The sequence below is a fragment of the Gadus chalcogrammus genome, chromosome 13 (assembly GCF_026213295.1).
Source record: "Gadus chalcogrammus isolate NIFS_2021 chromosome 13, NIFS_Gcha_1.0, whole genome shotgun sequence".
Taxonomy (NCBI): Eukaryota; Metazoa; Chordata; class Actinopteri; order Gadiformes; family Gadidae; genus Gadus; species Gadus chalcogrammus.
Genome location: NC_079424.1, coordinates 20811702 through 20832087, shown reverse-complemented (window position 1 = coordinate 20832087; position 20386 = coordinate 20811702). Strand labels below are relative to the sequence as shown.

Here is a 20386-nt window from a genome sequence, read left to right as displayed (position 1 = left end):
TAGCTCAGGTGGTAGAGCGGGTTGGCTGGTAATCTGAAGGTTGTTCGATCCCCGGCTTCACCAACAGTGTATCGAGGTGTCTTTGGCAAAGCACCTAACCCTGACTGATGTCGCGATGTGATGTCGAATCCAGACAGAAGCGCCTCAAGGCCATTAAGCGGCGAGAGCCGAGCGGGAAAAAATGATGATGATGATGTATACAATAATGAGAAACAATTGTTTGATTAAATTGTAATCTTTTTGATTGGATAAACCAAATTATTTCTGATAGATATTTCTTAAATGAGAAACAATTGTTGGAGTGAATCAATATTTTTTTGTTTAGGATTTAACATACGATTTAAATGTATTAACTTCATTCAAAGAATAGAATTATACTTGGTGCCAAGTTGTATTATTTTGTTTTTATGAACATAGGAAATATTGTTTGAGGCAAGCTATATATTTGTCATTGGCTCAAGTTATGTAATATAGATGTGAACCATTACCCATGTTTTTTTTAATTGGTTCAACAGAAGGCTTTTTCCAGTGTAGATCCCTAAAACGTTTTCCATATGCATGGGCTCTTTATGGTCTTACTGCAACCTTATGTTTTCAAAAATATATCTCTACTTATTTCTAAGAAATTTCTTTTTAGCAAAAATGTCAATATACATTTTTTTTAGCAACATTTTCAGTAGCGTCGCCATTATTGACTCTAGAGCCCCAAAACAATAGAGGCATGGCCTATTTATGCTCCTACTACAACCTTTTCGATTGTTGTAGTATTTGGGTTATGGGATTTTAATCTATAGGGTGGTTGTTGATATAAATATTTTTTGTTAAATAAATGTAAATAATGTTTTTAAAGATTATACTTGTAATATGTTCAATCTCTCCTTATTTCCCTTGCTCATTAATGTGCACAAATGTACTGTATGTATGTTGCCAGTAGACACATAGAAACCTCCCAGCAGGGTGCGCTTTGCGAGCACACAAAAAAAATTGCGCGCGAAAAACATTTCACCTCCGCTGCTGCAACTCCATCCTAGGGGAAACACTGGGCAATATATATAATTAGGCAATATATATACATATATATATAGCATTTGTTGTTTTGGCATAAACATAACTAGGGTGCACTGTACTATCTGCGCACACCCTTTCTGAAGCCTCTCTCTCGCTCTCTCTGTCCCTCGCTCTCTCTCTTTCTCTCCATCTCTCGTAGCGTTTTGTGGAGCACGTTAATTGTCTGAGAACACTCCCATTCAGAATGCATTGGTTTACATTTCGTTCTGTGTAGCACTAAAAAAGTCGGACTATCGTGCTCTGGAACACGATTCAATAGATTAACGTTCGTGCGCATGAGCACGAAATCGCGTGATACCGGTTGGCTATTGCGCAAGCACGCAGGCGTACTTGCACAATAGTGCCTTCACGAGCTCTCAACACCGTACGAAACAGACACTGGTAGCGTGAAGCAGTCTCTGCATCTCAGACATCGCTTCCGCAGGCAACTCTGTCCCCCTTTCTCCCTTTCATTCCAACCCGTGAGCAACGCTAGTCTCCCTTCTCTGCCGAATGCATCTTTGAAAAAGAAGAATAAGAATCCGTTTTTAAAATCCTTAAATGTGATGCATGCCTCCGAATCGTGTGATGCGTCCGATCAGCTGCATTTTGGGGGATAAAATAAGAGCGATGACATGGCAGTAGCAATCGCTCTTATTTTATACCCAAAAATATATTATAATAATATAATAATAATAATAATTATCACACTGTTGGTCTCCCACCATATGCGCTGTCATCAGCACAAATGATCTGTCCCTAAAAGTTAAAATCCACCATCCCCCCTGGCTTTTTTTACAACTCGACCACTGCCTGCTTCTATATTTAGTCTAGTTTAGAGTTCGACTTCTCGTCACAGGACGATTTTGCAAAATTTTTGCTTCCCCTTATGAAGGTATTATTGTAGCAAAAGTCTTTAGCACCAGTAACTGCAGAATTTGAATGCGTACACTAAAGTCACAGTAAATTTGAAGTCGTATATATTTATTTTGCATGTGTACTCTAAAGTCACAAATGTGTAACGGTACATTTGTAGTCGTAAATATTTTATATACCATTGTAAACACAAAATAGGGTTTACGAGTACGCAAATCGATAGTTATGTTATTATAACTCTAGTTCTATGATTGTAGGCGTAGCCGTCTAGTTTCCGACCTGCAATACCCTCCAAATGCTGAAAGAAAAGCGTGGAGGATGAGCGACGGTATACACCGCATTATATAGACACGATACCGTGGGAAATGTGGGCGGTGCCCACGCTGATAGGTGCATAGCGCGCACGGGACAAGCCCATAAGGCGAAGCCTAGACGGCTACGCCTACAATCATAGAACTAGAGTTATAATAACATAACTATCGTTCTATTTCATGTAGGCTACGCCGTCTAGGCTTCGCCTTATGGGCTAAGGTGAAGCTGCGAGCGGAGCCCGATCAATGTACTCCTGCTGGACCCCAGTCAAAACGACCTAAGTCACCAGAGCACATTAAGACTCAAAAAGCCAAGGAAGTGTAAAACACAACAGCTTGATAAAAAACAAATTCCTCCTAGATCAAGCAAGGCAATGATCAAGGGAGAAAAAAGTGAGTCTGTAAAGACTCCGGCTCTAATCCGTGCTTCATGGAACCCATGAAAAGGAAAAGAAAAACCAGAGCAACACGGTTTCCATTAGGTCGGCTACCACCGGGGGCGGAGCTACGGAATCCGGCTCTCCAATAATGGGACTCTCTCGGCCGTTTCTTATTTGAAGAAAACGGCGGGAGTGCCACACTGGTAAACAAAACCACCAGACAATTGGCGAGCCAATAGAAAACCCCCTAGCCTGTTTTTAATTTGAAAAAAGGTGGAAGAGTAAGACTGGTAATCAAGTCCAACTCGCCAGCCGGCGAGAGTAAATCCAACCACGCCGCTTTAAAGAACATGTCTATATTCTTAAGCCGTAAAATGGGTTCCCGGACTCCAGCACAGAGTTGCCGAGTGAGCCCCTGGACAGGTCTAACATGTAAAAACGGACAAAGGGGCCGGGGGAAGACCATGACGCAGCCGCGCAGGTGTGTTCCACCGAAATACCCTTGAGTAGAGCCGTTGAAGCGGCCACGCTCCGTGTGGAGTGAGCTTTAACGCCCAACGGTGGCGCCAAGCCCTGCCGAGAGTAGGCTAAGCAAACACCCTCACATACCCAGCGAGAAAACCGCTGCTTAGAGAGAGCGCGGCCCCTGCTAGCGTCGCTATAACACACAAACAACTTTTGTGTGGAGCGGAACGCGGCCGAGCGATTCACGTACATAGCCAACGCCCGAACCGGGCACAGGAGATGCAACTCCGCCTCCGCCTCACTAGAATGAGGCGGGGGGTGAAAAGCCTTAAGCACAATATCCCTCGACCGAAAAGAACTATTAATGTTCTTCGGGAGGAACGCAGGATTAGGTCTGAGCAACGCGAAGGAGCTGTCCTCGTTTAGCAACAAGCAACTCAGGCTGACAGACAGAGCGGTTAGCTCACCGGCCCGCTTGGCAGAAACCAAGGCCAACAATAGCGCCGTCTTAAATGACAGGGCATCCAAAGGGGCCTGAGAAAGAGGCTCGAAAGGATCCCTGGACAATCCGCGCAACACGTGGGGAGATCCCAGCGTGGTGTAAGCACGCGTGAAACAGGCCTAACCCGTCTATCCCCACGCAAGAATCTCTTGACCAGTGGATGGCTGAAGATCGGTCCACCATCACAGCCTGCATGGCCAGCCGAAACGGCTGCCGCATAGACCTTGATAGTGGAGAAGGCCAAACCTTTTTCCAATAAGTTTTGCAGAAACGAAAGCACGCTTCCCACCTCGCATTGAGATGGGACAGCGTGGTTCGTCTCACACCAATTAGAGAAGGCGCACCACTTCGCCGCATAGAGGGAAGAAGTAGAAGGCGCACGAGCACTCTGAATAGTGTTGAAAAGCGTCTCAGGCAAACCTTTGCCCTGCAGGATCAACCTCTCAGGAGCCAAACCAACAGCCGTCCCGAGACGTCGGGCGGGTGGTGCACCGTCCCATGGGCCTGTGAAAGCGCATCCGGCCTGAACGGTACTGGCCAAGGCGCCGACCGCGAGAGCGCGGCCAGCTCTGGAAACCACAGAGCTGAACGGTTCTCCGGGGCCACTAATATCAGGGACAATCTCTCCTGTCTGACCCGTTCCAGAAGAGGAAGGATCAGCTGGAGCGGGGGAAACGCATACAAGAGAGCCCGCGGCCAAGGTGTGTGTGCCAACGCATCTACCCCCAACGGGGGAAGATCCCGAGGGCTGAGGGAGAACCACCACCTGCAGTGCGTGTTCTCCTGGACGCGAAGAGGTCCATCTGCGCTGTCCCGAACCTCTGCCAGATCAGTCTGACAATGTCGGGATGTAACCGCCACTCGTCTCGGCGGGGACCGCCTCGAGACATGAGGTCCGCTCCAAAGTTCTGGGCGCCCGCGATATGCAGGGCTCTCAGACTGAGGAGATACTGATGAGCCCAAAGCCAGAGCTCGACCGCCTTTCGGTGGAGAGCAGGGGAGCGGACTCCCCCCTGTCTGTTGATGTACGCCGCCGCCGACACGCTGTCTGTCCTGATCAGAACGTGGCGGCCGCGCACCAGGTGAAAGAAATGCAACAGCACTTTCCTCACAGCGTCGAGCTCCAACACATTTATGTGTGCTGTAGGGGGCGTGCGCCACTCGTCTCCGACCGAGTGAGAGAGGCACGTTCCTCCCCAACCCGTCAACGAGGCGTCCGTGAAGACCACTACGTAGGACGCCACCCTGCCCAGGGGAACACCCCTGAGAAGGGCGGAGGGTCCTTTCCAATATTCCAGGTCTGGCGACACCGAACGGGGAACGAGGAGCACCCTGAGCTTGTGTCGCCTGGGGTCCAACCGTTGGCGAGCAAACCACCGCTGGAGTCTGCGCATAAAAAGCAGACCCAGGGGGACCACGGGGTGGGCAGCTGCCATCAGCCCTAACAGGCGCATGGTGGACAGTGCGGTCACGATTCTGCGAACGTGAAAACGGGAGAGCGGGAGGCGTCTCGCCGAGGAGGCGAAAGCATCGCAGTCATGGTGGCTGAGTCTAGGCAAAGCCCCAAGTAGACTGTCTGCCGGCTGGGGAGCGGTGAGCTCTTCTCCCAGTTGATGGCAAAACCCAGGAAGGAGAGATGGTTTATCACCAACATGGTGTCCCTTCTCGCGGTCTCTTCTGAGTTGCTCAGAATAAGCAGGTCGTCTAGGTAGAAGAGAATCCTCTTTCCCTGACGCCTGAGCGGTTCCAACGCCGTCTCCACACACTTCGAGAAGGTGCGCGGAGCCAGGGAATAGCCGAACGGCAGACACTGGTACTCGTACGCCATCCCCATAAAGGCAAAGCGGAGAAACTTCCTGTGCGCGTGGAAGTAAGCATCCTTGAGATCCAGGGATGTGAACCAATCGCCCTCTCTCACACACCGGAACAACGCTCCGACAGTGAGCATTCTGAACTTCGTGAGCATAGAACTGTGTTACAGGTGCACAAATCCTTTTGCTACAATTATTGCAGCGCAGTTGGTGCAAAACACATTCGCACACCCGTGTTTCATAATCTGAGAACATGCCCAAAAGGTGTGAATGCGTGACCCAAATTTGAACTAATGCATCAGAAGTTGCACATCTGTGAAAAATGTCCTCAAAAATAAAATGAAAAAGAACGCTATGTTAATTCAGCATTTTAATGAGCGAGCACAAATCCATTTTTCAACTGCTCGAATCTGCTCCTGCAAGTCTCAGCTGTGTTTTTTTTTGCAGGTTGTTTTGCACCACTTCTAGGTGGTAAATGTGTAGCAAAAGTATTCGTATCCGTAGATGCCAGAGCGTCCGTGGGCGGGACAAAATAGTCCCGCCCATAATTTCTTAATCTTGAAAGCGTACACGACTTAGTGTACGCTTTCAAATTCTGCAGTTACAGGTGCTATAGACTTTTGCTACAATAATACCATCATATCCCCTACTCATCGTCACAGCAGTTAGTCAATGCAGGTTTAAGATCATTGCATATGATGGGTACATGAAAAAAAAAATTTTAACGGTTGATTCAACTTCAAAAAATTGCTTCAAAAAATCGCTCATACTCCGCGTACCACTAGAGGGCGCTCGCGTACCACCAGTGGTACGCGTACCACAGATTGAGAACGGCTGGTCTACATCCTATACCTTAACCTACAGGTTAAATATAGGTAAGACACTGGTTCCCCACCTTGGGGTCCCCCTTATGCGTCTGGGGGAGCAGGAGATGACCGACATTGATGATCCATTGTGGCAAACCCATTTATTGCTAATGTTCTCAAAGATGTCTTGATTAGTTAAAATCATCTACATGGAAACAGGCACAAAAGTTAAAGTTATGGTCGCAAATATTTTAGCAAGCCAAAAACCTATAGGCAACCACTTGGAAGAAGTACACACATTGGGGGGAGAGGCGTGTTTTGTGAAACCTGGGACAGACAAGTGTCTGCTATATTCATATATATATACAATATATATCATATATTGGAGCACTATTGGGAAAGGGCTTAAATCATTAGTTTAATGATTCGATAATTTAGGCTGGAAGCCTAATGAAATCATGCTATGCAATAATTATACATTTTGAAAAATAGGGATAGAATATAGGCTACTCATGGAGCAAGGTACGTTTTATTACTCTGTTTTCTGGGAATAATTGACATAAGCAGAAACCAAAAACCAGCCGTTTTTTCGTTTTTTCGTTTTGTCCAAAAAAACGAAAATCAAAATTTAAGTTTGTTTATTCGTTTTTTGGTTCTTCTTATCAAAACTAATATACCACTCAATATCTGGTTTCCGCCGGTGGGTGGGTCCTCTTATTGGCTAGTGTGCTTCGTCGCCCTGTGCTCTTCAAAATAAAAGTTCTTCCGTTTGATAATGTCGACAAAAATATTGCTGTATTATAGACACTAGCAGACACAGAGGACCAAACCACCCACAGTCAAGACTGACACGGCTTCAAATAACAATAATAGCATTCATAATCATTTGAAAATTAGAACTTCTGAAGTTATGATGACAACATTTAAGCAAGCTGTACCTTGGCGTCTCTTATATATCAAAGGGGGTCTCAAAGGACGCATATATGCTTTAACCTGTGGCTCCAGCCATACAGGAAATGACTCAGCTCGCTCGCTCGCTGAAGTTCTTCCCAGACCTACACCCTAGCCATCCAACATGCATATCTGAGAATCAGGCCTCTCTTTAACAATAACAAAAAATGATGAGAGAAATACACATTACCTTTTTGTTATCTCATAAGCGGCGTGGTGTCGGCTCCTTTTGACCTTTTGACCCCAGACTTCTGGGGGAATAGCTGAATCAATTCATTAGTCAATCAGAAGTATGTAAATATCTTCCCGGTGGCGTAAGAGGGCGAACAAGGTGTCTGTCAGCATCTACGCTTCCAGGCGATTGCAACGGTGCCACACATGAGCATATTCGAACATGTTTAATGGTAGTAATTAGCTGTCGAAATTGGAGGCCTTATTCAATAATGAGCAGCTATTGATTTGCTTCCCGATAGAAATATGTGAACAATTACATGTTATTTAGCATCTAGACGTTGAGCTGAGTCCAATGACACCAAGCATGACACTCTAGCAAATGGTAACATGTATTTGACATGGTACACCTATGGTCTGGGGCATGATCTCGGTGTGGCAAGAGGGCGAGCTTGATCTCATTGGACTCAGCTTAACGTGTAGATGCTAAATAACATGTAATTTGTCAAAAATCCCCATCGGGAAGCAAATCTATAGCTGGTCATTATTGATAAAGGCCTCCAAAATCGACAGCTAATTACTGCCCCGAAACATATTCAAATATGATCATGTGTGGCACTGTTGCAATCGCCTCGAAACTTAGATGTCAAAGGACACCTTGTTTGCCCCGTTACGCCACCGGGAAGATATTTTCATACTTCTAATGGATTGATTCATGTTTTAAGGTTCTCGCAGTGAGACTTTAAAGGGCTGCAGCAGAAGTGTTGAGAAGAAAGATTATATCAAGACATTTATAGAATATTCCCATTCACATTATGATTCTTCGTCATAACTATCCAACCAAACATCCTTCACATTCACCGAGCGAAGTTTATGAAAGTCCTGCCCTCGGTCGGACCCCGAGGGCAGGCCCCCCCTTCCTGCACTCGGGTTCCGACCGGGCCAAGTTTCGGGGTGGGGGTCCCAGGTAGGCCCTAGTATAAGGTATTCAAATTTCAGGGGGGTAGGACCTTCTTATCTCAAAAACTGTTTTTCCACCACATTCTGAACCATGCTTGCAAGCAACACTTCTGAGGGGCTTTGTCCAAATGACAGTCCATTTGGGAAAACTTTTTTTCTCTAAGGGCTAGAACTCCAAATCTTGGATATGTCGTTCTCGGGGCCCCGGAAAATGTGTGTAAACATTTTAGCATCTCTAGCTATCTCGAAAAGGCCGGAGAAGGGGCGTGACCTCCAACAGTACAGTAAATGTACATAAGACAGAGGTTAGTTTCTAGTCCCCATTTTTTGTGTGATGGAGCTGTACATTTGTGGCTTAAGGTGTGTAGACACAGCTGGCCTGTGGCCACGTTTTTGAAGTCTGGGGTCAAAAGGAGCCGGCACCACGCCGCTTATGAGATAACAAAAAGTTCATGTGTATTTCTCTCATAACTTTTTGTTATTGTTAAAGAGAGGCCTGATTCTCAGATATGCATGTTGGATGGCTATAGGGTGTAGGTCTGGGAAGAACTTCAGCGAGCGAGCGAGCCGCTGGTTGAGGTGCAACGAGATGGAGCACTTGCTGAGTCATTTCCTGTATGACTGGAGCCACAGGTTAAAGAGTCTATGCGTCCTTTGAGACCCCCTTTGATATATAAGAGACGCCAAGGTACAGCTTGCTTAAATGTTGTCACCTATTGCATCACTTCCTTTAGGGATTTGGCCTCCTAATTGATCATAATAGAATGCCCTCTTTCATATATATGATACCACCACCACTGGGACGTGGCAACAATGATCCAAATCCATAAGGGGGGGGGGGGGGTACTTGTGGACAGTAGGGGTGTACACTAGACATAATTAGGAAGCAAACTCAGGAGATGGAATGACCTCTCGCAAATATTTATTTAATAAATTGTTTCAAATAACCCTGCCTCGTTAAATCAACATCGTTCAACATTTTGAACGGGATGTGGGCAGGACGTCCTGCCCACATCCCGTTCAAAATCCACCCAGAAGCAGCCCAAGTTGTTGTTTTAGCAGCGAAATGCATTGTGTGTGTGTGTGTGCGTGTGTGCGTGTGTGCTTAACACGCTATTTTATGTTGAAATGCGACGTAATCCAGTGTTCACTGTACACGTACACTGTCAACGTATGCTTTTGGCGACTGGGCTGGCTCTCAGAAAAACGTGATTCTAACTGATTCTAGGGTTCGGGAGGAAGGGGCGGGCCTTCTGAGAGGGGGTTCCGGGGGTTGCCTTCCGGGCGGGAGTTTTGGTTGTTGATGTTTTCCGGTGGAGCTGTGCCTGCCTGTCCGATTGTGGAATCCAATAAACCTGCTATCAAGCTTACTTCGCTCACTACCTCGCCTGTGGTTATGACAATATCATTAAAAGTTACATAAAGTAACGGTTTAATAACACAAACGCAGGAAACACGTGAGCTGCTGGTTTAGCGAAAGCAGCGTCCCTAGCAACCTGACGTCGTTGAAACATGCGAGCGAGCCGATAAAATCTTCCTTATAACTATAAAACAAAAGATCAGACACAATCACTGACTGAAGATTATGCAAGTAAAAAGTATATTTCTCGCTAGAAATGTTATTAGAAACACGTTTAACGGTGAATCGGTCCTAAAATATTGCATTTCCCATTCAGATAATAAAGATTAATAAAGATCATACACATTCACTGACTGAAGATTATTCAAGGAAAAAGTACATTTCTCGCTAGAAATGTCATTAGAAACACGTTTAATGGTGAATCTGTCCCAAAATATTGCATTTCCCATTCAGTTAATGCTGGGTTTTGCGTATCATATGCACGCGAAATGGACGCATCCGCCCTCCACAGTAGTTAATGCTGGGTTTTGCGTATCATATGCACGCAAAATGGTCATTTGGCGTATGTACTGCACGCATTTTGAAAGTGTCAAACCGTGCGATCTGTACGCATATTGGTGAGACTGGGTTGACTTTTCCCTGAACTTTTAAACGTTGCAAACGTGCAAAACATACATTATATTTAGGTGGCATTCAGTCCAATGCTTAAAAATATATCTGTGGCATTCAGTAGGCCAATGCTGTGGTAAAGTGTGCAAAGTATGAGTATGAATATTTGATGGAGTATGAGTAAGTGTTTCCTTCTGTTACATAGATAGAACTTTATCAATCCCCTGCAGGAGAATGGAGAAATGTGTTAATGTTTGTCCCTATAAAACAATAATGGTAAAAAAAATAATACAAAACATGACGGTAACTCTAAAGTCAAACCGTCCAATCTGAAGGCTTTACTTAACCACTCCCCCTACTCACTTCCACCAATGCAAAGCGAACAGAACTGAGTAGGGGAGGGCGTAGCCCAACTAGTTTGTGACAGATCCAGAGGAACGCAACACAAATTAAATGTGAACATGTATTGAGGCTTTAATAAAATCCCGGACGATTTTGAAATTTCACCCGGACGCATTTGATTCCTACCCTTCCACTGTTAAATAGCGGCGCAAGTTGTGTGGCGTGTGAATGGGTTGAATTGCGTGCGTCTCACGGAGAGCCCTGCGCAATGTTCAGCTGTCAGAAATGTGTTGTAATCACTTGTATTCCTCATAGCTCTCAGGCTGTGAGCAAATCAGCAGCCCCCAATCGCAGCTCTTTTGATGTGAACGCGCACAGAGCGCATAGTTCAGAGTCGGACAATGATGTCGTAGTAAAGCCCTCAGGTCTACTCTGCATGTATTAACTGTGGCTAAACATCAACTGCACTGAAGTCATCATAACTTCATAAGTTCTCATTTTCAAATGATTATGAATACTATTATTGTTATTTGAAGCCGTGTCAGTCTTGACTGTGGGTGGTGTGGTCCTCTGTGTCTGCTAGTGTCTATAATACAGTAATATTTTTGTCGACATTATCAAACGGAAGAACTTTTATTATGAAGAGCACAGGGCAATGAAGCACGCTAGCCAATAAGAGGACCCGCCCACCGGCGGAAACCAGATATTGAGTGGTAAATTCGTTTCGCTCAGTAAGAACCAAAAAACGAATAAACAAACTGAAATTTAGATTTTCGTTTTCTTGTCAAAACGAAAAAACGAAAAAATGGCTTGTTTTCTGGTTTCTGCTTGCGTCAATTATTCCCAGAAAACAGAGTAATAAAACGTACCTTGCTCCTCATGTTTGGCAATAATCAACAATTTATTGTGCGTCAATCGGTATAATCGATGGATCAATAATCGTTTCAGGTGGGGCATTACCTTGCGATTGCAATGGCCCTGAAGCTCTTGTATCCCTCAGAAACAGCCTTCGCCATGGCGTTCCTCTCGGCGCACACACCCAGGTTGTAGCAGGCGTTCTCCACGTTGCATCCTGGGGATGGACCATCAGCGATGAGTCACGACACAGTATTCTCATCTTTACCAAATAAAACTCATGTACCATTATTTAATGTCATCCTACATTTGAATTGTATTTGTCTTATCGGCCAAAACAACAGGTATAAAGGCCCGTTGATGTTGTAATTTCTCAGTACTTTCATTAAACATCACATCTGCAAAAATAATTGCGATAAGGGTCCATCTGCAGGCTTGGGCGTTTCCGTCATGACACAAGAACGCCCTTTAGGCGTTCCTGGTAGCGTTTCATCGACTAATCACGAGGTGTTTCGAAAGGCATACTGCGTTTCGCAAGGCACACTGCGAAGCACAGTCGCAAGGCATACTAAATGCTTTCCTTCCTTAATGGCAATTTGACCTCTCTCATTAGATTTAGCAATCATGGAGCCCCCACTTGGCTAACGTTAGTTCTATGCTACCCGTACCTACTACTAGATCTTATTTTGAAACTTCTGTTTGAGAAAATCTATCTAGCGAATGTTCCGGATGTTGACAGCCGTGCGAAGAAGAAGGGGTTCGGTGTTGACGGTGAAAGTTAGGCCGGTTTATAGCAGAGTTTCCGTTGTCCGGTTATTACCTTTCATTGACCGGAAAAAAAATGAGGAGAACCGAAAATTCTAAATGTCCCTGCTCAGAATGACAAATGGAAATAATTCTCTGCACAATTTTAATTATGTTTAAATATGCTACAGTGGTAATTTGTTTAGCCAATTCATGTTAAACAATGAGGGTTTTGATTGACCCGACCCGGCCCGCCGATATTTCCCACCACTATCCTTGAGCCGGGTCGGGCCGGGCCTTTGATCGAGCGTTTGTGTTTTTTTTGTTATTGGCCTAATCTGAGGAGAAATCTATGCAATAAACAGAAATATTATAGGCCTTTATTACACGGGTCTTCTCAATGCCGTGGAACGCTCCGTTCACTTGCATGGGTAGTAGTCCGGTAACTTGTCAACCCCAGCGTCTTCGGTTGCTAAGCGACGTCAACGTCTTTGGCGGACCATTTCAATGCTGATCAAGGCTACGAATGCTGGTAACGAATAAATTGTAAAAAGACACACCATGTGAAGTTATTTTCCAAATAAGATTTGAAAAGCATTGGAAGTTTATTTACAACACTATTTACATGGTTTTGGAGTAGTACACTTTGACATTTAATACAGTTCAGCGAGAAAGGCGACGAAGAATAAGAAGGGGGCGTGCCAGTCTGCGTAAACGGGAACCCCCACCACACGAGAACGCCCATTTGTGTCTGCAGTGGGATGATATAGCAATTTCCAACTCGGGCGGGTGCTGTACAATGCATCTTGAATGTACACCCCTGTCATCAAACATGTGAAACCAACAACAAGAGCCGTTAAGATCTGGATTGAAGACGCAGACACCACTCTACAACACCAGTTGCAGATCCACCAGTTTAAATCCACAAACAACATATGTGTAATCCGGGGCATATAAAGACTGGAACCAGAAGATAATTACTTTCTCTCCATTGAAACCCATTCATATTTTTCGATCTCATAGGTCCCACGGGCTCTACCGGAAGGGGCGTGACTTCGCCACTTTAGCTTTTCAATTTGAAAAAGGTACTCAAAGAATTTGACTAATTGTTATTCTATTTTTATTGTTATAAATGTTCAGATTTAATTGAGGATTTCATTGTCACTTTGCATATTAAAATACACTTTGAATAACTTATTTACAAATGACATAATTAAATTGCATAATGAGTTGTCAGTTGCATAATGTAATGACTTATTAAATTGCAAATTGCAAATCGCATTTACATTTTAATTTTGCTACATATTTGCTTCCATATGCATTGTTGATCTGACAATAAAGTTCAAGTTGACTGTTCACCTGTTAACATTTTACTTCTGCGTGTGTTTACCTGTTTACATTATACTCCTGCACTGCTTACATTTACTCCGGCACTGGTTCATTAATGCCCTTGCACTATTATCTCCCAAACCTGCACAATATATTACCTTTTTATTCCATAACCTGCCCATAAACCTGTGCAAATAGATACATCACAAATTGTTAGTGATGTGTGAGCCTTGGACTGCATTGTATGTGAGGTGATTTTACACTTCTTTGACTTGATGTACTATTGTTCACTGCGCATTATCAGCACCTGAGAATCAAAAGTCTTATTTTTAGTATAACTATATATATTACGTATTTTTCTTAGTGCTGTCAAGCGCTTAAAATATTTAATCGTGATTAATCGCATTCATGTCCTAGTTAACTCAAAAAAAAATCTATGCTAAATATCTCTTGATTTCTTTGTCCCATAAATTCTTCTCATTCTAATGCTCTTATCAACATGGAGAAGTGCATCGGCTTGCCTTGTGCAAATGTTTTTTTATTGATAACAACATTGGCATATACTGATCAAAACAGAACGATACAAAAAAAAAGCCTATTGTGCAATTAAACGATGAACATACAAACATACTGCCTTGAACATAGCAGTCAGGCTTCTGCTTCTTTGTTTTGAGCCAAAGAAAAAAGAAAAAGAAAAAATCGCGCGATTAAAAAATGAACGCCGTTAGAATTGGCTTGCGTTAACGCCGTTAATAACGCGTTTAACTGACAGCACTATTATATATATATATATATCTATACATCTATATATATATATATATATATATATACTCTCTGTAATTCACCCTTTATACTTCTTATCTGTCCCTGTATCATGTCATCTGGAAAACCTGTAATTATATAACTATACACTGTTGTACATAATCTCATCTCTATTGTCAACATTACTGCCCAGAATACTGTACTCAACCTGTACTTTGGTAATGCTTCTTTTGGACTTCCGGTGGGATGTCAACTGCTTTTAATTGGCTCTGTACCTGTACAGGTATGAATATGTCGAATCTCATCTCATATGTTAAGGGTGTCAAAATTCATTGCATTGGTTAGCATTGGGTTTATTGATTTATTTGAAGATTTTCCCTACTTAAAACTGCTATGCTGCTCTCTAGCTTTATTCATTATAACCCAGTAGCTTCGACATTGACTATTTCAATTGCACCTCCATCTCACAGGTGTTATCTTTATTTTTTGTACCATGATTACATATTATAGCCCTTGCAGTTGTGGAGCTGTACTGTATTTATTCTGGGTATGTTATTTTCTGAAGAAAACGAACAAATAGGCCTATATGGATAGACACTTTTATAGCTCTTTCAAACATGCGCTGTAAACCGGACATTTTTTTTATCATGCAACTTAAGTTGCTTCGTACTTTTCTGTTATGTATTTTGCGTTCCAACCTCTTTCTGCTTACCCCTCTTCTGTTGATATTGTGGATATGTTTGAATAAATGCAGCATTGATATCACTGCAAAAAGGAGTTGGATCTCCGTCAGCGCTACCCTGGCGTGACCCCTTGCCTAAAGTATCCAGAGTATCTCTGATGTGTGTGAAAGTGTTTGATGCGGCCTAACTCCGTCTGTGTGTTGCATGTGTGAAAGTGCATCACCGGATCATCTCCGGACCTGGTTCTCTGGTCTGTGGAGCTCAGAGGAGTCTGTTAACTCATTCACTGGGTTCTTAATCAGTCGGGCGGAAGGACAGCCCTTTGCACCCAACTCGCCGTGTTTATTCATCAACTTGTTCAAACCCCCGCACAATGTCAATGTTGACTTTGAGCATTAACATGCGTGACCATATTCCCTTTCTACCCTGTTTACAAACTAGAACTAGTCATTGTGACAGACGTCACTGCAGGACAAGGCCATAGAGGGCAAGACTGAACTTGTATTCCTTTTGCTGCATTTTCTTGCTTCTTAAATGCAGCAACAATTTGTAGACAGGAAATACCGGAAAAGTTGTTGCTTTAGTTTTGGTTAATTTAGAAGTTGGAATTGCAAGTGTTAATTTATGCAGTTGTTCCTATATGGATTGCACTCGAGTTGAGGGGGGATGAGGGGGGATGCCATCCCCCTTTGGATTTAAAATGTCCCTTCTGAAACAGCCATCCCCACTCCCCATCCCCTGTTATTTTATCAATTAATGTGGAAATATTACCGCTATTTCATTATAGCGGTTTCCTTTTTCACTTCGGCGCGCCGCAACGTTACTTTTCCCAGGGACAGATTTGATAGCGATACTGCATTCTCGGGCAGTATGCTATAGTGCCTTCACGAGCTCTCGAGACAGACACTGGTAGCGTGAAGCTGTTTCTGCGTCTCAGACATCGCTTTCGCAGGCACCTCTCTCCCCTTTTCTCCCTTTCATTCCAACCCGTGAACAACGCTAGTCTCCCTTCTCTGCCGAATGCATATTTGAAAAAAAAGAATAAGTATCAGTTTTTAAAATCCTTAAATGTGATGCATGCCTCCGAATCGTGTGATGAGTCCGATCAGCTGCGTTTTTGGGGATAAAATAAGAGCAATGACATGTCAGTAGTCAACGCTCTTATTTTATCCCCAAAAATATATAATAATATTATTATTATTATAATAATAATAATAATAATAATAATAATAATAATAATAATAATAATAATAATAATAATTATTATTATTATTATTATTATTATTATTATTATTATCACACCGTTGGTCTCTCACCATATGCGCTGTCATCAGCCCAAATGATCTGTCCCTAAAAGTTAAAATACAATTTTTTTTTTTAACTCGACCATAGATGCACGTCCCTTACTTTGGAACAAAGCGTCCTCCGAATCACAACAAAACCTGAAAAACTAAAGATTTACGCCGAAGAGGACAGGGGTATCCGGCCTACCTTTGAACACCTTGTTGTCATGGGTCAGGAGAGCCGCCCCAACCCTGAAATTGCTGTAGGGACAGTAGGCGTGCGTCTTGGCCTCCATAGAACTGCGGATCAACTGATCCACCACCTCTTGGGGTGTCTCACTGGAACCAGGTGGCCCCTGATCGGGGTGAACACCATCCCCCACAGCCTTCTTCTCTAGCTCGGCTGACATGCTGTTGGCTGCTGGCTGACTGTGTTAGTGTTGGTGGTGCGCTCTGCCTTATCCTGGCCTCGATGCAACCAGTGTGGGAGGGGTTGGGTTCTAGTTTAGCCAATCCCTATTGGTGTCATGCCAACCCCCCCCCCCCCCCCCCCCCCCCCCCCCCCCCCCCCCCCCCCCCCCCCCACAAAGAAAACGTGTTTTACTCACGCACAACGATTCACACGCACACAAAACGTGTTTTACTCACACACAACGATTCCCACACACACTCAAATACAAACCCTTAATGGCGTTCGGAAAAAAAATTCACTTTGGAAAATTACGCCACAAGGCGGCGCCATAAACGAGGAAATTGTGTATCTCCTAATTTGCCAAAGGAATGTTCTGAAAACACGTTTAGGGATATCTCCCACACCGAACCTCCCACAGTCAAAACCTTTTTATCCACAGGTTCACGGTAGCGTTTTGAACACATGCTTCGCGTTGTGCCGGCGAAATGCACATCTCTTGGACCCCTGTATAACTGCTTGCAGTTCTAGTGCATTTTGTTTTGCAAATAAGAAATGTACCTATCAAAGAAATACATCATGCTTGTGAGTAAAACACGTTTTGTGTGCGTGTGAATCGTTGTGCGTGAGTAAAACACGTTTTGTGTGTGTAGGGTTTTGGCATGATTCTAACTCCATCGCCCTGCCCCTCGCCCGTTGAGCCAACAATGTTAAAGGCACACTATGCAACATTTTTTGCCAAAATTACATTAATTATGCCGGTTGAGAGTTATTCTGATGGTTCTACAACCATTTCTGGGTCGTTTGGTGGGTGTTTCATTGTCCATTGTCGCTTCTCCAAGGAAAAAGCGAATATGAAACTTGCTCTGTTCGGAACCGACACAATCCGGATGTGACGCAGCGGAAGTATCCAATCGCGCCTCGAAAATGTAGTCAGATTGTAGTTTTGAAAATGCTTTGCGGCACAGACACACCCCCAAACATGGCACCGGCTAGATATAAACAGTTGCATTCATCATGGATCAATCGACTGATAAGGGACCAAAGAGGCGACTGTCGGTGCTATCGTTATATATTATGTTGGCCAACACTCTTACACTGATTGTTCTGTTCAACCAAAGATAAAACAATTATTATCTAGGATATAAATTCTCCCCATCAACAATAAAAAAGGATGGATTTATGTTTATTGCAATACAAATACATCATTATAATTTATAACCTTGTCTACACTTTATGAACATCTACTTCGGACATGGCTCCACGCATTTCGCCAGCTTCTTTGAAAAAAAATGCACATGGCTAGCGTAGAAGTGTATGGGGAAAGGTTGTCAACGAATTGTTACGACAGTGTTGTAAAATATCTACTACGAATTTGTAGGGGGCGCTGTGTAGAGAATAGTGCGTGCGCAAACCAAGTAAACAGCGAAGAAATGGCAGATCCTGCAAGCTTTTAATCACGTTGTTGGCAATAACAACTAAGCAACATACTCTCTTATTCTCAATGGTAAATGCCACATTTTAAGAACATTTCTTCATTAAAATGTGTTTTGATACCATTTTTTAATCTTTGTTCAGTAAAAAACATGACGTCTAGTTTGTTAGTAAATGTTTCCTCTGAGAGAATTTCCGGCAAATATTTTGGGGTTTTCTTTTCTTGAAACATTGATTTATTCTTGAAACATTGCTACTTACAGTATTTTCCTAAGCATAAGCATGGATCAATCATTGTAATGATGGGATGACCTTCATGCTCAAGTCAAGTTAACTCTTTGCTTTAGCATGTGGCCACTCATTGGTCATCTTATGAGCATTTTGAAATGCTCGAAATGTATTTCTAATCTACTGTGGAATCTTTGTTTCGGTGTAGGTCTGACTCGGAGAGGTAAATATTCAACACGTGGTTCATTCAGAGACACAAGGAAAACAAGGTGTACACTTGGGGGGAGCGGGTGCGGGAGGGGGGGGGGGCGTAGCTGACAGTGCGCACAAACTATATCACAACATAGCGAACTCCATCACCGGATCACGGTGATGATTAAAATTGTAATAGTATGCATAGTCAAATTTGTTAAAACAACACGGTGCCTGAGGCATCTCTCGAATACAGATAAATATTCAGTTTATGTTGGTAATGTGCGCAAAGGCAAACAAGTGTAACGGTGGTCATTCAGTGAAGAACTGATGGAAAACAACATGCTTTTTATCTTCTTTATTTTTAAGAAGGCCTGGAAACAAGACAACAGACAAAATGTCTTCATAAAGCGTGGTGTTGATCTTTACAGGCTCTCTGTCTCACGGCAACACGCCGCTCTCTCTTATATCAAAATAATTATTTTTTATCTAAAGAACACAATTATTTCTTAAACATTACAAAACAAATACATACAGTAATCTTATAAAATGATAAACAACTGCATTAATATAAACTGAAACACAAGATTGCTATTTATATATTACACTTTGGAGCATACCTGGAAACAGACAACAGACAAAATGTCTTCATAAAGCGTTGTGGTGTTGATCTTAACAGGCTCTGCATGTAGCCTATGAAAACAAAACAAAATGCATTTACCTTCCAATGTAGTATCAATACTGTGATAGCATAACAAATTTTAACTGATGAAAATAATAAACGTTTCACACTCTGTAAATTGGGTTTGACACCACGTCTACATCAGGCTTCACAGGTAATCTTGATAAGGCATCGGTAATCTATGCTGCTTTGACTTCTTGTATTGGATTTTGTATCTATACGCTGCCAGAATTAGAGCCCATCTTTGTAAACTAGCAGCGGCCAGGGTTGGCACACCTGTCTAAGGCCCCAAAATTTTCAACAGCGGTTTGTGGTCGGTCAATAACAGGAATTTCCGTCCATAAAGATAATCATGGAATCATAAAAGGTCAAGCTTACTACGACTCTGTCTTCATTGGCTACGGTTTAGCTCAGTGTTTAGAGCTAAACCGTCAGAGTTTCGACACTCTGCACGAGAACATTACAGCGAAAAGGCAGCATTTGGATGTTTTGAAGTGGTCGCGATGGCAACAAGCAACAGGTCGGCTGTCGGCAGTGCTAGGAGCAACAAAACAACAGCATCAGCAGTAAGCGCAGCCCATGCCCGGGCTGAAGCAGAAGCAGCAAAGGTGAGAGCTTATGCTAGCCAGGAGGCTAAGCTAAAATTGGAAAAGGCTGTTAGAGAAGCAGAAAGAGCCACTAGAGACGCTCAAGATAAATTGGAAACTATAAGGTTAGACACAGAGTTGGAAGTGCTAACCCTTCATAGAGAAGCTGACGCAGCCATAGTGACAGCTCGAGTGTTGGAAGACGCAGAGGCGATGCAGTCTGTTATCGAAGACGGGAAATCTGAATCCGAAAAGGGGATTGGTCTATTGGTCTATGTTTGTCATTGTCGATCAATCATGGGCTGACAATTGTGCTGAGAGTGCTGTCAATCACAACACAAACCAGGGTGGGCGGTGTGATGGAAAATCTACATGTTACGTTCAGGGTCGTCTAAAATGTAAATCTTAGTGTTTCGTGTGATGTAATCTGGTTTCACATTCCGTTCTTGGAATCGTACTATTTTGCAGGGTCTTCTAAAATGTAATTCTTAGTGTTTTATGTGATGTAATCTGGTTTCACATTCCGTTTCCGTGTTGTATGTAGTTTGGTTCTGGCCTGTTTTACTTGACCCCCTGGGGAGCGTAGAGAAGCAAAGGATGATAAGGA

General features: G+C 43.3%; 1 protein-coding gene across 2 annotated transcripts; it reads right to left on the bottom strand.

The window, feature by feature from the left end:
• Nucleotides 1–7336: 7336 nt before the first annotated feature.
• LOC130401710 (cytidine deaminase-like) lies at nt 7337–16710 on the bottom strand. Of its 2 annotated transcripts, none has more exons than XM_056605628.1 (3): nt 16456–16710; nt 11552–11663; nt 7337–7412 (listed from the first exon to the last, which is right to left on the bottom strand). In XM_056605628.1, the coding sequence occupies exons 1-3, from the start codon at nt 16655–16657 to the stop codon at nt 7352–7354; spliced, it is 375 nt and encodes a 124-aa protein (XP_056461603.1). In that variant the 5' UTR covers nt 16658–16710; the 3' UTR covers nt 7337–7351. The 2 variants fall into 2 exon arrangements, with proteins under 2 accessions (XP_056461603.1, XP_056461604.1); XM_056605629.1 differs by having other exon boundaries at nt 7337–7400.
• Nucleotides 16711–20386: the final 3676 nt, after the last annotated feature.